The sequence below is a fragment of the Cheilinus undulatus genome, linkage group 11 (assembly GCF_018320785.1).
Source record: "Cheilinus undulatus linkage group 11, ASM1832078v1, whole genome shotgun sequence".
In the NCBI taxonomy this organism is placed as follows: Eukaryota; Metazoa; Chordata; class Actinopteri; order Labriformes; family Labridae; genus Cheilinus; species Cheilinus undulatus.
In genome coordinates this window covers 21,112,849-21,137,232 of record NC_054875.1, presented here as the reverse complement: position 1 = coordinate 21,137,232, position 24,384 = coordinate 21,112,849, and the positions used below count along the sequence as shown (strand labels likewise).

Sequence of the window (24,384 nt, the reverse complement as noted above, 5' to 3'; positions counted from 1 at the left end):
GCTTTTAGTTTGACTTTAAAATGAGCACTGCTTAAGTTCAGTTTTGTTTCTTTCAAAAAAAGTTAAGTGACTAAAAGCTAGATATCCTCTCTTTGTTGAGGGCATAAAAGAGGAGATACGCGGATTAAAGGGTAGATAAACAGGATATAATGTTTTCATTTCATAGTAGTCACACCCAGCCAAAGTCTGCTTAAATAAAAACTTTGTTTGCCCAAAAAGGCAGCATGTGTTTGCATTTGCACAGTTTGCAGGCGTCTTCCAGGCACAGTTGGTCTTTGATGATTGGCCTTTAATCACAAGGGTTAATTGTAAATATGTTTGAAATGTGGCTCTTTTTTTATCTATGTACTCTTTTCTAAAGACATCTGCCACTGACTGGGGGCCTGCCTTTAATCCCCTTTCACGTTATTAATCTTGTCCTGGTCCCAGGAGTTGTCATGTGTGGCAGAGGAAGGAGAAAAAACACAGTGCAGATCATAACACAGGCCTTGTGTTTGCTGTAGCATATGGCCTGAGAGAGTTAGACAAACACCGGAAGATTTGTCAAAGATGTCAAAAATCCATGAACAGCTAGAGCTGTGTGTGCTTTTCTCCCTTTCTCGACAATTTTCTGAATTAAGTCATCTTCAGTTGTAATCTCCTTTGTCTGCTCCCGATCAAGAGAGATTACAGCTCGATAAATATTGTTTATCTGGTGAAAAGCATTACACATCCAAGCTTTTATTTTCTGCATGAATCCCACTTCACAGTCTGATGAGACACATTCTTGGAGGAATACAAAGGAAAATCATTTCATGTCATTATTTAGAGTGTTAGTTCAGGTTATCATGGCAATTTCCACGGTCAGGTCCACATTTCTCTGTTGCTTTCACGTTGCGTGGAAACACAGATATGCTTTGGGGCCAGCTCTCTGGGATGTCAATACCCTGAAAAAAACAAGCAGGCAGTGATGAGCAGCCCTGTTCGAAGCGATAACTCATGAAATGTTACATGACACACTCTCCTGGAATATTATCCCACTGCCAGCCTCTGGGCGATTGGCTGAGTCTTAACATTCTCCTTTCATGGGCTTGTACATGAGGGAGAGTGTTCATCTTGCCACACTAGTGGGAATCCTAAAATAAATGTAGCAAGTGGCTCCCAACCTTCATCACCACTCAACTGAAAATGAGATCTTTTTCCCAGTCAGCTCTCTCCATGGCCTATTTTGAACGGCTTGATGGATCGAATGTACCATGACCGCAGTTCAACTTATCTTCCGGTCATCATTAACCACTAGATACCAGAAAGCACAGAGACCCAGAAGTGAGCTCTGGAATTTCTGTTAAAATATCTAAAAAATGATGAATCACACACATTTATGAATTAGTCTAGAAAATCCTAATGACATCTTTTTTTCCTGCAGGAGTCAAACATCCCAAAAATTTGTAGTGGGAAACAGGCCAAGAGCAAGTAGATGAACAGCTGTTTGAGATCTTAGCGTTTTACTTGTGCGCAAGTGGAGCACATGACACAAAGCAATTACCCTACTTTGTACAGCAATTAGTTGCTTTTTAGAATAGTTCTTTCTGATGTTTTTCCCTCAACTGGAGATAAATATGGATTGAAGTCAGAACTCGCTCATTGATTTGCACTTCTCCCGTTACAGCTTCTGTAACATCAGCTTAAGCCCAATTACAGCAGATTTGGTTGCTGCAGGTCTCTGTGGAGTGACTTTTCTGTTGTCTGTTTCTGACTCCTGGGTGTGGGAGGGTTCTTTTGATATTTATTTATTTATCTTGTAATTTACAAAGGTGGGTTTCTTAGCATATTCTCTCATCATGACAGGCTATGCATTCACCAAAAGCGAGTGTTATGCTTTAATTAAAAACGGAATCATATCTCAGCGAATTGAAAGGGAAAACGTTTTTTTGGTTGGCTTGTTTGTTTGTTTCTGTTGTCTTCTCTTTTCCCCTGTGCACGTCTGAGAAACCATCTGCATGGAACATAATTTTTCCAGAGACAGAAACATCATAACTGTGATCTTGCATGTCAATTGATTTGTCTTAATTAAAAAAAAAAAAAAAAATTATAATGAAAGGGAAAAAAATAAAGTGTAGACAGTGGGTGAATAGGGAGTGTATTTCATGTTCCATGTGGAAGCTTCTCCTGTTCTCAAAAGGTCTCAGAGCCCTTGATGCTACATTTGGGTAGAATATAACTTTGAGATATGGAAAGTAAATCAATAACCACACAACGAGTCATCTTTAAAGACATCCTGGCCCTCTCCATTGCAGTGTCTACAGCCCTCCCCAACGGCCAATTGGCTCCTGCATGTTGCAGCTGCTGCTTCTACAGAGATAAAGTGACTTGTTGCTGATTCTGTGACTGGTTTAAATAAACACCAACCTGTTGCTGTACATTTTTCCCCCCTCCCCTTTTTGCAGAGGTTTACCAGTAAGCAGGATGTAATCAGGCACTACAACATGCACAAGAAGAGGGACAATTCTCTGCAGCATGGCTTCATGCGCTTCAGCCCTCTGGACGACTGCAGTGTCTACTACCATGGCTGCCACCTCAATGGAAAAAGCACCCATTACCACTGCATGCAGGTACACTAAACAGCCTCACACTACCCCCCAACTGCACACATACCCCCTAAAGAACATCAATTTGTACAGCAGACATGTATGTGCATAAATGGAGTGAAAAATATCTTGTTTGAGCATTATATACAGTGCAAATAGCCTAAACTCACATGTGGTATTAAAGTATGAGGTATTATGCCATGAAAAAATATGTTTGTTTATCAGTGCCACACAACACACACATCTTTTTGAAAGCCAGATTAGACTAAATCTGAATAGAGCTTTCAGAGTCTTAAAACAGCTTTTTGTTGTTGTTGCAGTAAATTTAAGGCAGGCAAAGGTCTGTGAAAAGTAGTTTCAGAGCATTTTTTAATGATAATGCACAAACATGACTTTAGGGTTTTTCAGATTCCCTTCATCTGCAAAAAAAAGTTACAGTTTAACACAATATAATTCACAGTAAAAGGAAAAATACATGTGAGGCCGTGTGTGCTCCTCTTGCTCTCTCACTCCTTAATTGGCATGGATAAAATTCAGTTAGGTGTTTATATAAACTACACATTTTTCATTTAGTACCAAGCAAACAGTTGAAGATTATCCCCCCTTCAGGATTTGTTTAATTTTTTTACATCTGCTTATTTTCAAGATGTCATTGCACTGAGAGCTTTCTCACCAGCAGAGATGGTTTAAGATGTATTCCTTTTTAAACCTCCCTAACATTGTCATTGTTATAAGGATATTTCAGCCCTTGTTTTAACAGTCTTTGAGAATCTGCAGATGTTGGCATTGGGCTCTCTTGATTTAGGAGGGAAAAAGCAGAGTGACATTTTTTTCATTGTTTGACTCAATATGGAGAAGTTGCCCGGTTTGTACCAGTGAAAAATGCCAGACATGATATACAAGTGCTGCTTTTAATTCAAACATTACCAGATTTTTTTTCTTCTGTTGGCTCTCAGTGCTAGAACATTTTCAACTAAAGAGCAAGGCTGTCATATTACACTGTCAGCTTTCCTCTGTCCCCCTCCATCTTTTGAAATGTATTGTAAGAGTTACAGTAAGTTTGTGGTGGCTGCATCATCACACTCAAAATATGAATTTCACTTTCTGTAAGGCATCTTTGACAGTAATGTCTGTAGCTTCAGCTGCCTGCTGCTCTATTCTTAAATTGCTGTAAATATAACCAACAGTTTTCAAAGACAGAATTTTTTTATTTTAAATACTAAAACAGTTCGGACTCATCAAAACCTCACAAAGTGATACATACAGACTGACTTGTGTAAACTCTTGTTTTTGATTTAAAAAATGAGCAAGCACGAAAGTAATGTGTTATCAGAGCACGCATATCTCTATACTTCAGAATACAGCTGTGTGTTAACACATCTCTTTGACTGTGTTCAAGTAAAGACTTTCTCAGCTCTGTCAGATTCATAACAATGATACTGGACAAAAGTTTTCAACTTCAAACAAGGAGTTTTCCTCAGCTTGTCATTACCATTTGCACTGTTTCATTCAGGCATCTACCCATCCACTTGTATTTTCTTAAAAAAAGTGTCACTTTACACTCACCTTGTGACTTATGCTGATGCTTTCTTTATGACATTAATCTGTGAAGGCAATAATAACATCTTATAGTAAGGAAGTGGGTGGCGTATTTGCATGTTTAACGTTACTTTGAAGAGAGTCAGAAGCCAAGCCTCTGGAACATCTGCCTGAACTATCACCATTTAATAAGAAACCAGTTAAACTGGCACACCTGGGCTTCGCTGTTTCTGTTGCCTCTTATAGCGCACACAAGTAAGCGTTAGCTGGTGTCGGTATCAATAGCAGAACAATATTTATGATGATGGCACAGTTCGGTTACTTATGCAGTATCATATCATTTTATTCAGTTGAACAATGAACTTTTCTGTGTTGATAAGTTTGCGTTGGAGGTGGAGTAGCAGGGATCTCTCTCTTCTAGGCCACAAGCATTTTCTAAACCACACTGTGCTCTTCCTCTGTCATCTGCTACATTAATTTCTATTTAAATCACTGTCTATGTTCATTTGTTGTTTTTTTTCTTAACCCATCTTGCAAACTGAAACTCTTCAACTGAAACGCTGTGGACCCAGATCTGATTTTCAGTTGTCTGTGCTCTGCAGGTGGGCTGCAGCAAGGTGTACACAAGCACCTCAGATGTCATGACCCATGAAAACTTCCATAAAAAGAATGCCCAGCTGATCAATGATGGCTTTCAGAGATTTCGAGCCACTGAGGACTGTGGCACAGTTGGGTGTCAGTTCTACGGGCAGAAGACTACACACTTCCACTGCAGGTAATTGGGCCTAGTGTGGCAGATTTTCCTTAGCATGATTACTTTTTATATCTCTTATATGTTCATCAGTTATTCTTTTTAAACTTAAAAAAAAAACAAATCTCTTTAAATTCATACTTTTGAATTAAGCCCTAATGTTAAATAGCATGCACCACAGAGCTATTATCCATAGATTCAGAGAATCACTTGGTTGATTCATCAAACTCCCTCCCTGGAATGTATCCCTCTGGCAAAGGTTGCAGGTGGCGACGTGTCAATGAGCTGCTGCTGTGTTACTGAACAGGCTCAGTTATCATTCCTCCATTGTCAAGTATTTGAATCATGTGGACCCTCTCCACGACTCCTAACTGTACTCAGTCACTGAGGTGGCTTTGTAACAGATCCTCAGAGCTTATCATGTTTTCCTTTTATTTTCATTTCTTTTCCTCAGGCGCCCAGGCTGCACATTCACTTTCAAGAACAAGTGTGACATTGAGAAGCACAAGAGCTACCACATCAAGGATGATGCCTACGCCAAAGATGGCTTCAAGAAGTTCTATAAGTATGAGGAGTGCAAGTACGAAGGCTGCGTGTACAGCAAAGCTACTAACCACTTTCACTGCATCCGCTCAGGCTGCGGCTTCACCTTTACCTCCACCAGCCAGATGACCTCCCACAAGCGCAAACATGAGCGCCGCCACATACGCTCTTCTGGCGTAATGGGCCTCACTTCCACCTTCCTGGCACCAAAGGACGAGCCAGAGGAGTCAAGCAATGATGATCTGATGGACTTCTCAACCATCAGCAGCAAGAACTCCAGCCTGAGTGCCTCGCCCACGACCCAGCAGTCTACTACTGTACCACACCTGTTGGCCACTCCTACCACCGCAGTCTCCTCCTCCTCTCCATCGAACCATGCCCTCAAACCTACACCCTCGCTGGCTGGTGCGGGTCAGCGGATGTCAAACCTGCTGTCCCAGGCGCTGCCCAGCAATATGTCAGTGGCACTTGCCCTTTCCAACAGTGCCCTGGCCACTTCCAACCCGTTCTTCCCTGTCATGCCCAGGCTGCCTCTCCAACCACCTCCACCAGCTGCAGGCCTAATATCAGCTGTATCCTCTGGGAGTCACTCCATGCCCACTGACTCACTGACCCAGGGCTGCTCCACACCAGGGGCAGATGGGTCCATGGCATCCACCCCAACCTCATTCGCCACCTCCTCCATTATGGAAAAGATTTCAGCAAGCAAAGGTCTGATATCGCCCATGATGGCCAGACTGGCAGCTGCTGCCCTCAAGCCTTCCAACAACCCAGACATAGGTCAGTATCTGTATTGTTATCTATATTCGGATTTATTTTAAATTGCATATTTTTTGTTTTCTAAACATTTCCTCCAGTTAGACAAACTGTTTGAAGACAGTTTTAAATTTAACAGTCAGTGAATTGGTATACAAGTAAACCCAAACCAACCGAACAAAGCGGCTGTGGCTCAGCAATAAGTTGTCTCTCAGCCAGAAGGGCTGGGGTTCGATCCCCAGCTCCTGAAATCACATGTCAATGCGCCCTTGAGCAAGTCACTTAATCCCATATTGCTGCCACTGCTGCGTCAGCGTCCCGTGAAGAGGTATGAATGGGATTGGTAAATACTGATGGACACCTTACATAGCAGCCTTTAACATCAGTGTATGAATGAGGAAGTTTGACCTGTTTGTAAAAAGCCCTTTGAATAGTCAGAGGACTGGAAAAGGACTATACAAGATCAAATTCATTAACCATTTACTCTGAATAGCTTGTTGAAGCTTTAAACATTTGATTGATTGGTAAGTAACCTTTTGAGCCATTATGCCATCCAAAATATTTATCTACAATGTCTGTATACCAAAAGCCACATCCTTTTTCTGTGCTGACTTCACTACAGCCTGAGAGGAGGGAGTGCACTCAGAGGTCATTTCTATCACTATCCTACAGTGAAGAAAAAGGCAGAAAAAAGTGCTGCTTTCAGGCTTTAAGGGACATACTGGAGGCATGGTCCTCTGCTCTGGGCTTGTTATTGTGTTGATCGCTTGTTAGATACCCACAATCCATTTGGAGATAAATGCGCTGACAGGGGAGAGTAGAGCCTGTAAAAGTCTCTTATGATGTTCAGAGTGGGGGCTCCTGGGGCTTGTGTCGAACATGTTTCCTCATCATTGGTCTCTTATCTATGTCTGCGCCCGTTCCAAGCAAATGGAGGTGGAATGAAATTAAGTTCAGAAATTGCGAGAACAAAAAAAAGTGTTTTTTTTTTTCTTTTCTGTAGCCTCTTTGCAAACTGATAAAACAACAGAAATTGCTCAGGCAGAAATGACTCAATGCACCAAAGCTGAGGAAAAGGTTTTTCTCACTGATACAAGAAGTCAGACACACTTGCATGCATCAGTAAAGACACAATATTTGACTTTCTAGAAATCTGCTGTTTGCACAAAAACATGTCAGTTTCTATTTAGCATAAACACAATTCCCGTAATTTTAGAGGTAATTGCCTTGTCTGTGTTTATTATATGGCTCTAAACAAAGCTTGTGAAAATGAAAGTGCAGTTAAAGCATTAAATTGATAATGCACTGCAGAGCACAGCTTTGCATGCAGCAGCAGAGGGGCCTCCTGTGCAGAGTCTGAGCAGGTGGGGTGCAGATTGTAATTGGGGCTGCAAGGGGGAGCGTCTCCGGATGTTGGGACTGAGAAGGATTACAATTCCTGGTGGTGTTCCTGGAGCAGGACAGGCCCTGGGAGAGAGCTGGGGCAGCTGCTCCGGGGATCCGAGCTGAGCTCAGGCTGTCAGGCTGAGCTCCACCTCTGGGCTTCCAGCAGGTAGTCGAAACACAGGGAAGGCCCCCACTGAGGGTGGGGCCTCTACAGATGGTGCTTTCACCACCCCTCTCGTTGTCTAACTGTGAGGCTGCATTTCAGATGTCTCTGCTGGATAACAAAGCTGGTTTGAAATAAGCTACTCTATCCAAAAACTAAAGTTGAGTGCCTCTACAGCTGTAGTTTTATGTCTCGTTTTTGTTTCATGAAATGTGTGAACAGGACATTTGGGGCTAAAACAAGGAGGAAGTGGTCTGTGCTTCTCTGTCATAAAGGTGTGAGAAAAAGTCTGTGTTTGTGGCTATTTTTCACACTGCTCATGTTTTTTTCCCCATGAGGTTGTGAAACTTCACCTCCATTGTGGTGAATTCTGCATTTTTTCCTGTTTCTGCTTTCAGTTTTTTCTCGGTAGTAGTTTTTTATTATTATTACAAGTGTTCTGCTCTAATTTACCCCTAAGTGTTTTTCACAGAGATCCGAGGCTCTGAAGGGTTTACTAATTAGACACACAGTACAAATGATCTTTCACTAGCTCTGTATCTTATCCAGGGTAATTACATGGTGATACATTATTCCTGGATAATTTCCAGAAAAAAAGCTGCTTTGAGTCAAACTCATTTGTTCCCTCTCTTTGGGAAGTGGCTGAAAAAAATAACAGCATGGTGTGCAAGAAAACAAGAGAGTAGTGCATCATAATCAGTTGTAAATTGTCTACTTATTCTCTGATATGTTAAAGGAATGCTTTAACATATCAGTGATCATATGAGGATCATATAGTGAGTGACTGCTCTCCTAACAATGTGCTCTCATTTGGTCTGAGAGTTGATTTAATTGTCAATGACAAGGAAGGATCTGTCTGGCTGGTTAATTTTGGGTGTACTCATATAAAGTTGGGGGGAGGGAAGAGGTGCTTGGTCGAGGCTCAGTAAGCATTCGTGACCTCAAAGCAGACGCAAAATTGTTTGACTGCTGTTTTTCTTTAGCCCCACCCAAACCCCACCTCCAGCCCTTCCAACCTCAGCCTTTGTCAAGCTGAACTGACACTGACACTTCCCCATCTCCTAGCTTTCAGCTGACAAGGCCCAGGACTGGCTTTTCCACTCCTATTCTCTTTGATATGTCTTTGGGTCATCTTGTAGCAGGGGGGGAACTCTGCTTGGTTTCCCCTTACATAGGCTGGTCTTGTTTTCTCTGGAGCAAGAAAAAGGAAAGAGGCCTCGCCAGTCTGAGGGCCAAGGGCACACAGTTGGTTGCCCATGACCTTGCCTGTCACTATTCCTCAGCACCAGCCACCATTCCTATACAACAAATCCTCACCAAACAGAACACAGCCACTGATGCTCTCTAGCCATACAGTGTCTTAGAGGCTATGCCAGGGTCAGTCCCCCCAGGCAAATTAAAAAGAAAAAAAACACCACTTATTGTCCAACAAAAGCCTAGCTTTTTCTGCATAGCCTCAGGACAAATTAATATTTCATCCCTTGGGGACAAGGGGAGAGGGCAGAATTCACCTTCCTGTCAGCATTTTTACCCCAAGTCATCCCTTGGTCTTATTTATCTCATCTCAAGCCTCCTGTCTTCGCAAACAGAATCCACTGAATACCTATTTGGAGGAGAATGTGATCGAGAGGTCACGCTATTTGAACCAATCTGATTGGCTGTCAGCTCCAATCTGACCAACATAGCACCCCTGTTCCTTCTGGGTACGCTCAGTGGCACTGGCTGCCATCCGTTGTCAGGCCAACGAGGAGCCTGGGAAGGTGGGAAGGGAGGGGGGTGGCCAATCTGAGACTGCCACTTTCCCTCAGCATTAGCATCTCACTTAATGACCAGTTAAGAGGCAGCCTGGCAAATGAGTTGTGACAAGTGCTGCAGAAAAAGGAGTCTTTTTCCCTCATATCTCCCGCCTCTCAATCACCATTTAAAAGGTTTGACGGCCTGACATAATTTCACAATAATTATCACTCGGAGTATTCTTTTCGGGCCGGGACAGAAGTCAGATTGGATCTTGTCACAGCATAATAATGCTGACCAACAATAACTTTGTTGTCTCTTCTCTCCTCTGCTTCTCTGGCTTGATCCTCAGGGAATGGGCAGCCGGCTTCAGCCAGTCAGTTCAATCTGGTTCAAGTAAAGCAGGAGCCAATGGACGCCAACTCTGGGGCCTCCCAAGACTCCACGCAGGAGCATAGCCTAGACCTGAGCAAGAAAGACCACAGGTATACAAGTGTATGGCATATAGAGGGTTAACACAAAATGGAAAATGTCCATTTCTTTCTCTAAATGTATCCTAAATTAACAAGAAAATAGGATTTTTCTTATTGATAGATAATGTCGACATTCTTTGCCAACAGGGTAATACGAACAATTATTAATCAAAAATATCTTATTTATAAACATGTGCATACAAATACAAAATACACAACATATTTCTCCATTTTGGAGTGAGAAGGATGTTTATATAAACCTTCGTCTCTAATCTCCCCTCCAACTCACTGTAGATCTTATTTCTTAAGAAGACAGCATTTTTCTTCTTCATTATACAGGCACACCTTGTGTGATAAATAGTAATATTTACTGTTCTCATGCAAATCTTGACTAAACATTGTTCATTTTCCTTGTTCTAGTAATGAATCAAACGGACACCCTGTACCAGGGAATACATCTCTTTTATCCTCGCTTATGAATAAGGTAAGATCCATCCATCAAGCGGCTTTCATCCAAAGACAAATTAGCAAGACACGGAGGGGCCTGTTTGTTTTTTAATGTTTCACCGCTAATAAGATGAGTTTGTATCATTTAAATTTTCCAGCCATTTTTCATACGGTGTAATTTTCACCGCACCTCTCACAAATTAATATAATGAAGCAGTAGCTGGGTGCCATGCCAGATATATAGAGATGTTTGTTTTTTGATGAGCTGTTTTGAACTCGCCGTCCATTTTTTCTCCTCCTTTATACTTTTTCTTCCCCTGCCTCGCTCTACAGTTATTTATAGAGTTTGTAAATTATTTGATTAAAAAGTCAGAGGGGGAAAAAACAGGAAGGCGCTGCCCTCATTTTTTACTAAGTCTAAATGGTAGCGTATGAAAATTTAAACGTGCATTTATTTTTGTGAAGATTAAAATGGGTATTGTCCTTATCATAAATCTTTACTGATTGATACAAATGTGCCAGGTGGTTTCCATCACATTGATGATGTAATGGCAGATCAGCCTCCATTTTTTACCCCTTCAGACTGATCAAGACCACCTCCCGCCCCCTCCACACATGTTGTCAATTTTTAAACTGTAGAGCCTTTTTTTTTTTTTTTCAAGAAATGATTTCCTTTAAGATGTAATGAAGCCCAGACAGTGAAGGAGCTCACAGACCTGTTGTCCAACAGCTCCTCATGTCATGTCAGCTTTTAGGGGCTTTGATTCAAGCCACCATTTCACATAAAAGGGTTAACTGTTACTCCCAGAGGACGCTTGGCAAACACGCTTGGCCTGCACTCAAGCAAAATCCTGGATGTTTGTAAATCTGGCAGCGCTTTTTTGCTTTGCCAAACATTTGTGTGTGTGTTTGTTTTGACTCTCTCTCTCGCACCAACATATGTGAGTTCCCAGTTTACGTATGCTTAGCTAACTAAGCAGCATGGTTGTTTATCTCTGTGTGCTTTGTAGATGTCACAGGTAAACCCTGCCCTGTTCAGCACCATGAACCTGAAGACAGAGCTGGAGGCCAGCCAGGGCAGCGGCACCCCGGAGGCTGCACATTATTTGAATAGTGTGCTGAAGAGGCCCATGGCAGAAAAACCCACTGAGATCTGGAGAAAATACCTCCGCAGGTGAGAAATCTAAAGGAAGTTCAGAGAATTACTGTAGTTTCATTCTCTTAGTTACACATGACTCGTTTCATTTGGTAGTGAGAAAACAGTGGTTACAAGTACAGTAACTAGCAGGCATTTTTCAGTAAATACTACTAGCAGTATATCTGGAAACCCCCTGAGACATAAAGAATCATTTTTGACATGTTTATCAGTACCCCAGATCTTCAACATTTACTGTCAGAAAAGATTAACCAGTTTTACGCTTCATTTTTTGAGAAGGCAGTATAACCACAGTCTACTTTTTTCCTCATGCCAGATTTGACACAGAAGACTTCTGTGAGGCTCAGTGTGACTTTCTCCAGAAAGTTCACTTTCACTGCCTGGTGGAGGACTGTGGGGCACTCTTTAGTACAGTGGATGGAGCCATAAAACATGCCAAGTGAGTGTAACAATTAAGGTTTTTGATAAGAAAATATCCCCTGACTACATTTAAGCTCTTGACTTAAAATTTCCGACTTACAAATAAGCTTTGTCTTGTTTTTCAGCTTCCACCTACGAGCCACTTTAAAAGTGAAGTCAGAGCCTCAGCTTAGCGAGGGAAAGGACTTAAGTGATGGAGCCCAAATGCAGCCTGCTGCCCCTGTCTCTATTGCCAACAATCCCGCTATGGATGTTGCGCACCTCACCTCCTCTGGTGGCTACAGTTCTCCTCCTCCCTCGCTGCTGGCCTGGAAGCAGCTGACTGGCAGTATCCCACAGATAGCGGCGTCCATGCCCAACCTGCCGGCTAACTCCCCTCTGGCCACCACCTCTCTGGAGAACGCTAAGCCACAAGTGAAACCTGGCTTCCTGCAATTCCAGGAAAAGTAGGAGCAGCATGTAGTGTGTAATGTTACAGTATGTGTATTATCCTATTTGGACAGTTGCTAAAATAACTCAATTTTCCATTTTTGTTCACGCAGTGACCCCTGTTTGGCTACTGACTGTAAATACTCAAACAAGTTCCACTTCCACTGCTTGTTTGGGAATTGCAAGTATGTGTGCAAGACGTCTGGCAAGGCCGAGTCCCACTGTTTGGACCACATCAACCCCAACAACAATCTGGTCAACATCCGTGACCAGTTCTCCTACTACTCCCTCCAGTGTCTGTGTCCCAACCAGGTGAGTTGGGACTTGATAACTGAGCCATGAGCTGAATCACCTACTGTCATCCCCTAGAGTTTTCTAAGCATGAAGTATGCTATCTATTAGACTGGTGTTTGAGGTTATTTGACTCAAGGCTTTCACAACCGCTGCTTGCCGTCTTCCATCTCTGCTGAAAAAGACAGTCGACTCACCCCAGTAATGCCTGTTTATATGTCAATGATGTCATTTTGACTGCCGCATTCTCCTCTCAGAAAAGGCCAATTTAGCTGATATTACCCAATAAATCATTGTCACTCGCACAGTAAACAAGGCTGTCTGGAATAGGGCAAAAATCAGGGGAATGCTTCGCAAATGAAACCTAAATGGCAGCCCTTGCCTGCTCTCATGAGCCCGTATTTGGAAAACCGTTTAAATGAATTCATTAATGTGTCGAAAATCACCCCTCTCACAAAAAGTCCCCCCCCCCTTCTGCTCCTCCTCCCCTCGCCTCTTAGTCTCTCTATTGCCTGAACAGTGCAGATCTTATTTTGCCCAGTCCTTTGGGATCTGGGCCTCACAAACAGATGGTGGTGTACGGACATTTTAGCAAAGAGGGGTGTTTGTGGAAAGCCTGGAAATAAAAAGTCATTATGCTCAAACATGCAGAATAGCAGCCCAACTGAACTCTTGATTCTAAGCAGTTCTAACTACTTTATTTACACAAAAAGTTAAACGATCAGTTGCACCCTCCTCAAATTTGACTAATGAAAATGTGTGTCTTTCTGCAGCACTGTGAGTTCAGAATGAGGGGCCACTATCACTGTCTCCGGCCAGGCTGCTTTTTTGTCACCAACATCACTACCAAGCTGCCATGGCACATCAAGAAGCATGAGAAGGCAGAGCGCCGTGCGGCCAATGGCTTCAAATATTTCACAAAGAGGGAGGAATGTGGTAGGCTCGGTAAGAAATGACTATTGTGATTGTAAAGACATTTTGGTCTGCCTTACTGCCCTTTTTTGATCTTGTCTTTTTTCTTATACATCATCTATCAAGCCCTACACATCAGGAGATTTTGATGATGTTTTACCAGCATAGATGTAGTAATTATAGAGTGTTAAATTGAGAAAAATGTAGATTGATTTTTGGAGGGTGTTTACAAAGAGAAAGAGACCATTGTTGGCAAACAGTGTTGTGCTTTTTTAGTTTTTTCAGGCATGAAACAAGTCTGCCTCATAGGTTTTGTTGTGTGTTCTGCATATCCACAGTGGCACTTCAGGTCCCAAAGGTAGTCTTGCTCGTACTATATGAGCAATAACGTCAAAGGGGGCAATCACATCCAGGTTGTTTTCTTCTTCCTTTTGCCCCTGTCAGAAATGAGCAATTAGGTTTGTGTTTGTTAATTATCCGGCTTGTCTGGTTTAGCCTGTTTGTGTTGTGAAGCTGCGCCTCACAGCCACCGCTGCCATCACACAGAAATGAATTAAAAGTGATCTGTTTTTTTCAGGCGGTTACACAAGCTTTTCAGAGCGCAGAAACAAAGCAAACAAAAACAGGCCCTAAACAGCTGTTTTTTGTCCCCAGCCTGATCTGCCAACTGTATTGTTTGGGCTTGGGGAGAAAAATAGAAAGGATTACCATCGCTCGCACTCCAGTCATAAAGAATTGATGGGTTGCCAGTATCCATGGCAGCGACATTAAACTGAACACTGCTGATGATGTTACCTGGTTTGTGTCTCACAAAAGGCCCTCATGTCATGGGGGTTACTGTTATTTGCTCAACTTTGCGTGTTTAAAACGTTTTGTGTGCAAAAGCTATTTGATGACACAGACGTGTTGTGCTCTTAAACTGGGTGCCATGGTTACTGACATGCTAGCACCTGCCCAGCATGTTACTCTTTCAATTATTTCTGCCTGCTTTTATATAATGGTATTTGATTAACAGGCACAAAACGGAGCATTCATTTAATTTGAAATCATAAAGCAATTAGAGCTGGACTGGTTAAAACACGAGAAAAGAAGAGAAGAATATGCAGCAGACAGCAATACAATCGAGAACAAAAGGGAAAATGACAATGGAGATACTTTGAAAAATGAATTTAATATGGTAATAATTGTATATTTACTTTGGTTTGCAGGGGTGTGTGCATTATTGGCCCACAGAAAATGAGAATTTATTTATGTAAATTCCTAATTGAATAAAGCATGTCAGTGTAATAAAAGAGCTCCACAGGTTTAGTGCACAGAAGCCTTGACTTGCTCAGTGTGACACTGGAATGATCTAATATTCCTCCTACATGTACACTCCCTAGCACTTTGAAACCCGATCCCTCTTTTGTCACAGCCATATCATAAAATTAAAGAAAACTAAAAATATATCAGTTTTTATTTGATCTAATCACAACACGTCTCACAGACAATGTCGTGTTTAGTGCAGAAGCTGTTCTCAGATGTCCCTCCATGACTAGAGCACGGAGTTTACAACTGCTTTCTTTTTTTTTTATTGTGCAGGTTGTAAGTATAACCAAGTCAACAGCCACTTTCACTGCATTCGTGAAGGCTGCCAGTTCTCCTTCCTGCTGAAGCACCAGATGACATCACATGCACGCAAACACATGAGGCGGATGCTGGGGAAAAACTTTGACAGAGTTCCATCTCAGGTACAAACAAATACCACCTACTATTATGAAAATGGTAATTATCTGAAGATGTGGGCTGAACACCTCAAGCTGGCGTTAAATAGAAAGAAAAACATCTGTAAAGAACGCCAACGCAAAATAACACACCCTTTTAACAAGATTAGTAAGTTGTTAATGCAACAAATATGTTTTAGGACTATCCTCCTGGTAAAGATGGTGGCTGTTTTTTCAAGTATTGTTATGAGATACATTTTAACCTTTTTTTTTTTTTTTTTAACCTTTTCCTAACAAGTGATGCCTTTGTAATCCTCCAGCTGTATAAACTTAAAATGCAAGCCAGCCAATAAAATGGAAAGTGTTTCACTTGTAAAGCTTTTATGAACAGATATGCCACCAATTTCAAACTCACTGTTTTTTGTACATTTTTTGGTTTTGTCTTTTTTTCTAAAAATGTAGAATTTAAAATTTGCTCACAGCTGTATGAGTCTGACTTAGAGAAAACTGTAAAAGTCTGTTAAATGGTTTAAAAAAAAAACTGCTCTCATGTTCTTACTCGCACACTGGTGGCAAATCATTCATAACATTCTTCTTTTTTTTTTTTTTTTTTTTTACACTGGGCTGTACCTCATTTCCTAAAGTAACCTCTGTGGTACGTCATGTACCAACTTGGATTGAAACATGTGGATTTTCTAGTTCTCTTTGTTCTTTTTTTTTATTTTGAAGCCTTCATATAATGAAAAGAGCGTGAAGTTCATTCTTTCAGAATCCTCCTGTTGTCTTGAGAAATAGTTGACTGTATGCCAGGAGCCAACACCTGCAGTAATGACAACTTTTGAGCAAATACCTTTGTTTCAAATATATGTTTCCCAGGTGATGCCACTTGGTCAGACGTCAGATGACATGCAGCATGCATCAAGCATGATGTCTGGGCCTGCACCGGGCCAGCCTGGTATCAACTCCAGCTTCTCCTCAACCATGATGGATGAGACTGATGATTACATGGACTACATGGGAGGAGGGGGCAGCCCCTTAGGCCTCTCCTCCGAGTCCTCCAACCAGGATCGAAGCTGCACCAGCACACCTGTAGGCCCTGATGGTTCCCCAGCAGGTGAGAGAAATGAAAGAACACATTTAAGGTGCCTTAAATGTGAGCATGTAGATCTTTTAGATAGTTTAGTGAAATCAAAGTTTTTCACCCTAACTTTCAGCATCAAACATGAACCTTCAATCAACCCAAACCCATCTCCTGCACCCAAAAACAAATGCCAACTTGTCATTTCATTCATTACTCAATCAAGTACTTCATGATGACCTGGTTTGACGTACAGTCAAAAGCATAATGACACATCAGTCATAATATATGAGCTTGATGACAAAGCTATATTCCTCTGTTCTGAGTCATAGATACGATCTTTTGCAGTTTGCCTGGTCATCGTCATAAAACATCCATTTTGCACATCAGTACTTTGAGTTATTGCACAGTGTGGAGCTTATTACATTTGCCTTTGGCCAGAGATCATCCCTGTGGCTTTATGTCTACTTTAGTGCTTTTAGTGGGTTGAATTGTGGGACAAAGAAAGGGAAAGGAGAACCAGCCTCTTCTCCTTTAAACTTACTAAATAAATGGGTTCCCCTCTTACTTGTTTCTAAATCACATTTCTCCACATGTTGCCAGTATTATCCACTACTCTCATCATTGTTGTTTTCGCCGGTGTTTGGGTTACTTGTCTTGAATGGGCCTCATTTTGTATCATTCTCTTATCTTTTATCTTTCCCTTTTTACCTCCCATCCCTCTGTGTGTGTGTGTGTGTGTGTGTGTGGGTGTGTGTGGGTGTGTGTTTGTGTGTGCGTGCTGGCGTGTGATGTGGCCGTTGTTTTTGTGCGTGTATCCGACTGTGTGTCTCTTCCCCCCTTGTCTGTCCTTCACCCTCTCTGGTCAACCTGTCTCTCCAGGACAAGGCTGCCCCGCCACCACTTCTGCTCCTACCACCCCTGCTGACACTAGCGCTACCCAAAATGCACCTCCTTCTTCCCCTCCTCCTCCACCGCCTCCTCCACCTCCTCCCTCTGCTCCTCAGCCTGGCCTCTCCTCCCAGGCCCCGTCCCTCTCTCCAGCTCTCCTCCGACCTCCTCTCCCCTCACTCCCATACCTCCTCTCTCCATCCTGTCTGTCATACTCTCTGCTCAGCGCCTCTCTGGGAGCCACTCGGAGTGTTGTCATGCCAACCAACACACCAGCTTTCAGCCCCATCATTGCCACTCCGTCTCCGGTTAAAAATGACGTCCCTATAGTGCAGGATGCTGCAGGTACTTATCCCCGGCGCAAACCAACACTGCAGCTGTCATTCTCAATTGAAACCTGTGCAGACTTTTAAATGTGTGACCTCTGCACTATTGTTGTAAAAAGATTAGAATAAAGGAGGCTTTCCAGCATGCAACAAAGAATTTTAATGTATGAATAATGAAGTGTGCATCTTACTGAGTGTGACCTACAATGAAACAAATGTTTATACTGACTTCTTTTACACCTTTGCATGCGTTGGTTTCATATTTTAGAGTTTGGCCCCTGTGGTATGAAGCCTAGCTTCTCTAACAAGACTCCATCAGCAGCCTCTTATTTAATCACGCCTCAAGTTTTATCGAGGCCCACTGCTTCTTGTCTAGCAGAACAGGGATCACATCATTAGCTGTGACCCCAGGGTGTTGCAAAGGTGGGTGCCCCTCATAAAGCAACATGGAGATAAGAGGGTCGGTTAAGACCCACAGCTCCATCTCTGTTTGGAGGCAGGAGACACCCTGTAAAAGTGTCATGTTCCAAAGTCAATCTATCATTTTTCCCGTCCTTGGAATTAGGAATAAAAAAATTGTGGCTCTCTGTGCTTACTCAGCTGTGAACCACTTCTGGCTGAGTAAGGTTGCACATTAGACTTTCAACCACGGCGGTCTTGCTTTGTTATTTGCTTGTAGTTTGTGGGTTTTACTTTGTGAACCGACTGATTATTTTTTAATGCGCTTCCTTCCACTTTTTCTTTCAGGAAACACCATCTCCATTCCCACCGCCACGGGTTCAAAGAAACGCTTCTGGATCATCGAAGACATGTCACCATTTGGCAAACGCCGCAAGACTGCATCTTCCCGTAAGATGCTGGATGAGGGGATGATGCTGGAGGGCTTCAGGCGCTACGACCTCTATGAGAACTGCAAGGACTCAGGCTGCCAGTTTTCCCTGAAGGTGACCCACTACCACTGCACCCGTGAAAACTGTGGCTACAAGTTTTGTGGGCGCACCCATATGTACAAGCATGCACAGCACCACGACCGCGTGGACAACCTGGTCCTTGATGACTTCAAGCGTTTTAAATCCTCCCTCAGCTGCAACTTCTCTGATTGCCAGTTTTCAGGCAACAGCACCCACTTCCACTGCCTGCGCTGCGGTTTCCGCTGCACTGACAGCACCAAGGTGACGGCCCACCGCAAGCACCACGGCAAGCAAGATGTGATCAGCGCGGCTGGCTTTTGCCAGTTTAGCTCCAGTGTTGATTGTGAGGTTCCCGACTGTAAATACAAGCTCAAGTGCTCCCACTTCCACTGCACCTTCCCTGAGTGTAAGCACACAGTAGTGGGCATGTCCCAGATGGACTCCCACAAGAGGAAGCACGAGAAGCAGGAGCGCGGTGAGCTGCCATCTGTCTCCCCCAAACAGGAAGGGGTGCACCACCTGGGGGGTGTGTCTGCAGTCCCTCCGTCCTCTTTAGGTCTCTCAACGTCCTCGCCGGGAGGCCTCCATGGGTTGTCCCACCCCATCAACAGCAGTGCTCGCTCCATGCTCTACCCAGCAGGCAGCCTTGGGTCTGAGTACAACCACCCGTACCCACCCACCTCCATCAGCCTGGACAGCTCCCTCAACCTGGGCACCGACACCAGCAGCTCCCTTTTCTTCCTGAAGAACGCGGCCGGTCTGGGTCTCAACGACTCTCTGGATCTCAGCAAGAAGATGCACCAAGACACAGGACGAGTCGGCCAACACCCCAGGAGCCCGATAGGTCTGCCGGCAGCTCAGGATGACACCACGGGAACATCTGGAGAGGCTGAAGATGACCTGTCGCCAGAGGAGGAAGCGCACGCAGAGGAGGAGGACGAAGAGGAAGAGGAGGAGGATCTCAACACTGACTCGAATGATGATTCGATTGCAGAACCTGATGGTGAAAAGAACAATGGCGAGAGTTTTGATGCTTCCGTTAACCACACTGATTCTTCCCAACTGGAAAAGCTTGACGCTGACCCATGAAAAAAAAAACAAAAAAAAAAACTCAGAGTGACTGTAGGAACTGAAGAGGAAGCCTGTGTACTATGAACAAACAATGAAAGTGGCCTCATTTATCATGTTTAGAGACTACACATGACAACAAAAAAACAACAGTGTGGAGAAAATGATGGCCCAAAGTGATTTATTATGATGTTTACAAGATGACCAACATTATTAATTCAATTATGCATTAAAAAAATATGAACGGAGACACACAGAATAAAGTCCTGTGTAACACACAGGGCAGCAATGTAAAGCATTTTACTACACATCAGTCTTTTTGTGTGCGTGCATGTTTGACTTTAATTTATTTTTATTTTTTCACTTTTTTGTGTGTGGATAAAAAAGTTAGAAAAACAAAAACAAATCTCTCTATATAACTATATATGTAAGTGTGTATGTGTGCGTATGTGTGCGTGTGTGAACGATGATATTCAAAAGGAAAATGCTGGCACAGGTGACTTGAACTGCCATGGATACGAAGAAAAAAGGGACATGAATCACTAAAGGGGGAAGGATATAATAAACATTTGATCTTTTTTCTGTATTGATTATTATTATGATTATTATTAAACACTGAGAGACAGGGAGTTACATTTTGCTCGTTCTCACCACTCTCAGATGTTTTTTCTTCATTTTCGATGACATGTGGAATTGACCAGTAAATGTTCGGTTTGCAGTCTCAACAGTTCTCTGACAGTTTGCTAGAAATGCTCGACTAGCACCAAAACCAAGCTCAGCCCCTGTAATTAAGACCCGCCCCTGCGGAGGAATCAAGTTTATGTGTGGATAGTGCACTTTTCTATTAGCTGACCATGATGATTAACATGATGCTAGATAACTCATAAGCATATTTAAAAATATTTTTGTTACCATTTGTATCTTTGCTTTACAATGTTGTTTTGTTGTGTTGTTAGTAAGAAGCATATCGATCTGTAAGGCAGCGGGGTTGTGATTAAACGACCTGTGGGTGGGGGGATCTTGACAGAGTCACTCAGACGCTGGGAGGGTGACAGAGGAAGTGTGTTTTAAGTTAAAAATTTACAGACCGGTTTTCCATTCACTATGGCTGTGGTTGACATCCTGTTGTAACAGTTTTTATTTAATATTTATGTGACCTTCCAATGAGAATTTTTAGAGTGTTATTGCACTTTTTAGGTTCATTTTTACCGTTTGAAAAATATATATATCTTTTAACAGGGAATTTGCTTTAAAGATGTTGTTTTAGTTCACTTTTGCTTTAATGCACAAATAGATGTTAGTGTGACAACGAACTGTTGTTCTGTGATTTATTTAAAGACTGGTTATTATTTTGCTTCTGTGATTGGACTTTTTGAAGAAGAAAAAATGAGTGTACCAGAGAAAGTGGTGCTCTGATAAGAAACACTAATATGGACTGTAATTTTAAATAAATTCTAAGAAGTCTATGGCAACACTCACTCACTGTAGAAGTAAATTATAAATCTGTCTAAGCCTCCCACTGGTTCAAACTGAGCGAATATGTACGACCGATAAGTTGACACACTGATCTTGAGTTATCTCCTGAGCTTGGCATTGGAAATAAATGATTATAATATAGGGAAAAATAATAATAACAATAATGTGTGTAGATGATATTCCTCCAGATATTGTTTTGGGAAGAAAAAAAGGTTGTACAGTATTTTCCTCTGTAAAAAATAACTATATGAACAAAATGCTCTTTGATGAACAGCTTCCTTTAAAAAGAAAACCATTAAAAGGAGAAATGAAAATAAAAAGTTCAAAATTCATGTAGCCTCATTATAGTTTGCTTGTGTGACGTTTTTTTGAATTTTGACACATTTTTGGAGAAGTTGTTCATTCTGAAGCATTGTCAGATTGCAGTTTTGTTTTTCCAAGCCGTCAGAAGCTCAAACTAAAATACACTGATTTGAATTCATTCATTGTTTTCTGATTTATTTAACAACATGTTTATTTCAGTGTCATTTTTCCTGTTTTATTCCTTAATTGAAAGTCTTGGTTTTTATTGACTTTGTTGTGAGCTCATTCGCAGACTCGCCTGTCTCCCGGGACAGCAGAGGCGTAACGGCACGATTTGTGTTCTCTTCAAAGTGACGGGGGTGGGAGAGGTTGTGCACTTGAATTTAGTGTGAGTGTGTGTGTGTGTCAAGGAGTGTACAGTACATGACAGGATTTGTAAAAAGTTGAAAATAAAGAAACTATTATTATGATATCCACACATGCAGTGCTTGATAGTGCTTCAGCCTCTGGTCACATGTGAAGGGGAAAGGTGCTGCTTGACGACAGAAGGGCCCAAGGTCACAGAGGTCACCTCTGTCTCTTTTTGTATCTGTCAGTGACACAACTGAAGTGTGTGTGTGTAGTTGTGTGTATTTTTGTGTGTGTTTCTCCCTGAGAGAGACGGATAGGCCGTGGCTGTAAGAACACAGACCTCGGCTCAGTCCCAGCTGCTCACAGCTTCTATTCATATTTCATGACCTTGTCCCTGCTTTGTTCCACTGTTAATTCAACTTGGAAACTTTACAGTCAAATAAAAACATACAAAACAAAAATTCTTCTCCTGTGCAGGTAGGGGAATCAACATTTGTTGCAGGGGTCACTAAAGTCTGATCTTGACATTGTAGTGCAAGAATAAGATCAGAGCTTCAGACCATTAGTGAAATTCAGAGGCCTGCTACTGCTAACAAGAAGCCTCTACTTCTTGTTAACTGGGCACCTTTTTTTCCCTGAGCCATGTGCTGGGTTCTCCTCCCACTCACCCTCATGTCACCCAGTGGCCGGCGTGCTGGTTCTGTCTGTCCCCTTATCTACAGCTGTTTCTGTCCTTTCTCCTTCTTTTCCTTGTGATGTTTTTTTTTAATAAAAAAAAAAGGAGAAAAAAAAAAACACGGGTACAGGCATCACCATCTGTCAGCCAGCTGGCATCCTGTATATAATCTACCAGAAAAAAAAGAATAAACATGAAAATTATATTACAGAAAAACCAGACGGAAACGACCTCCAAATCCCGTATAGGCTGCTGCTGAAATGACAGATCATTTTACTGTTTTAATTAACAGAGTAAAAAGGATGGTGTAAAAAAATGGTAGGGAGCTAAACTGAGATGTATTTCCTCTGCTGGAGAAACGTAATATGAAAGCCTCCCTGCTTACTGCAGCGTAGTGAATAAACAGAGCAACATTTTAGACTTTGTAAAATATATTGCACTTTTGGACTAAAAGCCATCTCCCATAAGCGTTCAATTTGGCGAGATTCATGAGACATTTTCTATGAAAAGTAGACAAAGAAGCAATTTTTTAAAGTCTCTACTTGAATTTGTTGCCCTCAGCACTACTATTTATTCTTGTGCTATTGCTTATTTCCACTTGGATACAGTGCTGTTTATCTTCATTGTGCTATATTTATGTTGTTCTTCTCTTTCTGCATGTCTGATGCAAAGACTGAGCTTTTCATTCAGTGAAATAAAAACATACTGAACGACTTTAGGCGTCATTTCAGTGTCACTTTCTCCTTTTAGATGTAAAAAGGACAGTATGACATATCTTTCAAATACATATATACTATATAAATCCACTGAAAAACATTAATGTAAATGTAAAATGAGTGTGGATGGTATGCGAGCATGCAGCCATCCCTGACACGCAGGGTTGATGTGCCAGGAACAGGTTGAGTGAGAGTGTGGAGAGACAACAGTCGGAGCTGGGAACACACACGACAGGTGTGTGCTGCATATGTGGTCACATGATGCCTATAAGGCAGATTAGGGCCCAAACAGATGAAGCGCTGCTTAATGGCAGCTTTTATTAAGTTCACAAAGCGTGTGTGGGGAGGGGGGGCGGTGAACAGAGGAAAACCAGGTGGCTGGGCCTGTGCTCTCTTAGATGAAGACCGATATTGTACAGTGGAGTCTGAAGAGGGACAGCCACGGAGGAAGGATTTATGAAGATCTGCCCGCTCTGGACTTGCCGCCTGCCTGTTCCTGAATCCTGCTGCTACAGTCAGAGAGCAAGAGCTGGAGAGGCTCAGAGAAAATGTTCAAGAGAGGGATCATATGAGAGGAGATTAAAGGATTATAATAGTGTAAGGTCTGTCACTGCTGCAAAAAATGTCCTCAAAAATGACAAAATTAATAATACAAAAAAACAGGAAACTAGCTGAACCGGCAACATAAATGACAAGCATTATAGAGAAACACTCAGGCTTTTCTCAGTACAGACGTAAGCAGGCTGAGTCTGTTTAGACTGTATGTCATTTACATCATGATAGCTGCTAACATGGCATTAGCATCTTGGTCTCAGACACTTTATTGCGATGTGGTTCAGATTAGTACACGTCCTTCAGCACAAGGAGCTACTTCCAGGCACATACCTTTGAAACAACAATTCACTTTTTTAAAATTCCTGTCTCCCTCTCGCTGTCGTACAAGATTTTGGTGTTTTTGGAGGAAAAGTCCTATAGCTGAAACGAGGACCATGATCCACACTGACTGCAAAACTATTTGAATTCAATGAAAGTCAGCATTTTTGTGCTCTCAGTAAAATTATCTTAAAATCAGCTTTTTTTATATAATAGAAGACTATTATGTGTTGTTTGTGGCTGCACTAAATAAGTGAACATTTTCAAGCATTTAGCAGTTAAAGAGAAATATTTTCTCTGCAGCTGTTTGAGACGAACAGAGTTTAAAGTGAAAACAAAACCTGCTATACATTCCTCATGTGGGATCGAAACACATTGCTTTTGTCTTAGGATCTTTGTCTTTTGTGTTCAGATCTTTCATGCTAAGTTTTTATAGTCTGTTTCC

At 42.1% G+C, this 24,384-nt stretch overlaps 1 protein-coding gene across 5 annotated transcripts in view; it reads left to right on the top strand.

Annotated features, from left to right (window-relative positions):
• Positions 1-21,501, top strand: part of casz1 (castor zinc finger 1) — a 75,120-nt gene extending 53,619 nt beyond the window's left edge. For 3 of the 5 annotated variants that reach the window (XM_041799201.1, XM_041799200.1, XM_041799199.1), the window contains exons 6-19: positions 2,427-2,591; positions 4,709-4,881; positions 5,312-6,180; positions 9,792-9,924; positions 10,333-10,396; positions 11,370-11,533; positions 11,832-11,954; positions 12,061-12,381; positions 12,478-12,676; positions 13,429-13,600; positions 15,149-15,297; positions 16,147-16,384; positions 17,231-17,584; positions 18,313-21,501. In XM_041799201.1, the coding sequence (XP_041655135.1) occupies positions 2,427-2,591; positions 4,709-4,881; positions 5,312-6,180; positions 9,792-9,924; positions 10,333-10,396; positions 11,370-11,533; positions 11,832-11,954; positions 12,061-12,381; positions 12,478-12,676; positions 13,429-13,600; positions 15,149-15,297; positions 16,147-16,384; positions 17,231-17,584; positions 18,313-19,565 (4,377 nt within the window). In that variant the 3' untranslated portion in view covers positions 19,566-21,501. The remainder of the gene's footprint in view (positions 1-2,426; positions 2,592-4,708; positions 4,882-5,311; positions 6,181-9,791; positions 9,925-10,332; positions 10,397-11,369; positions 11,534-11,831; positions 11,955-12,060; positions 12,382-12,477; positions 12,677-13,428; positions 13,601-15,148; positions 15,298-16,146; positions 16,385-17,230; positions 17,585-18,312) is intronic. The other 2 variants (XM_041799203.1, XM_041799202.1) reach the window with 1 other exon arrangement.
• Positions 21,502-24,384: the final 2,883 nt, after the last annotated feature.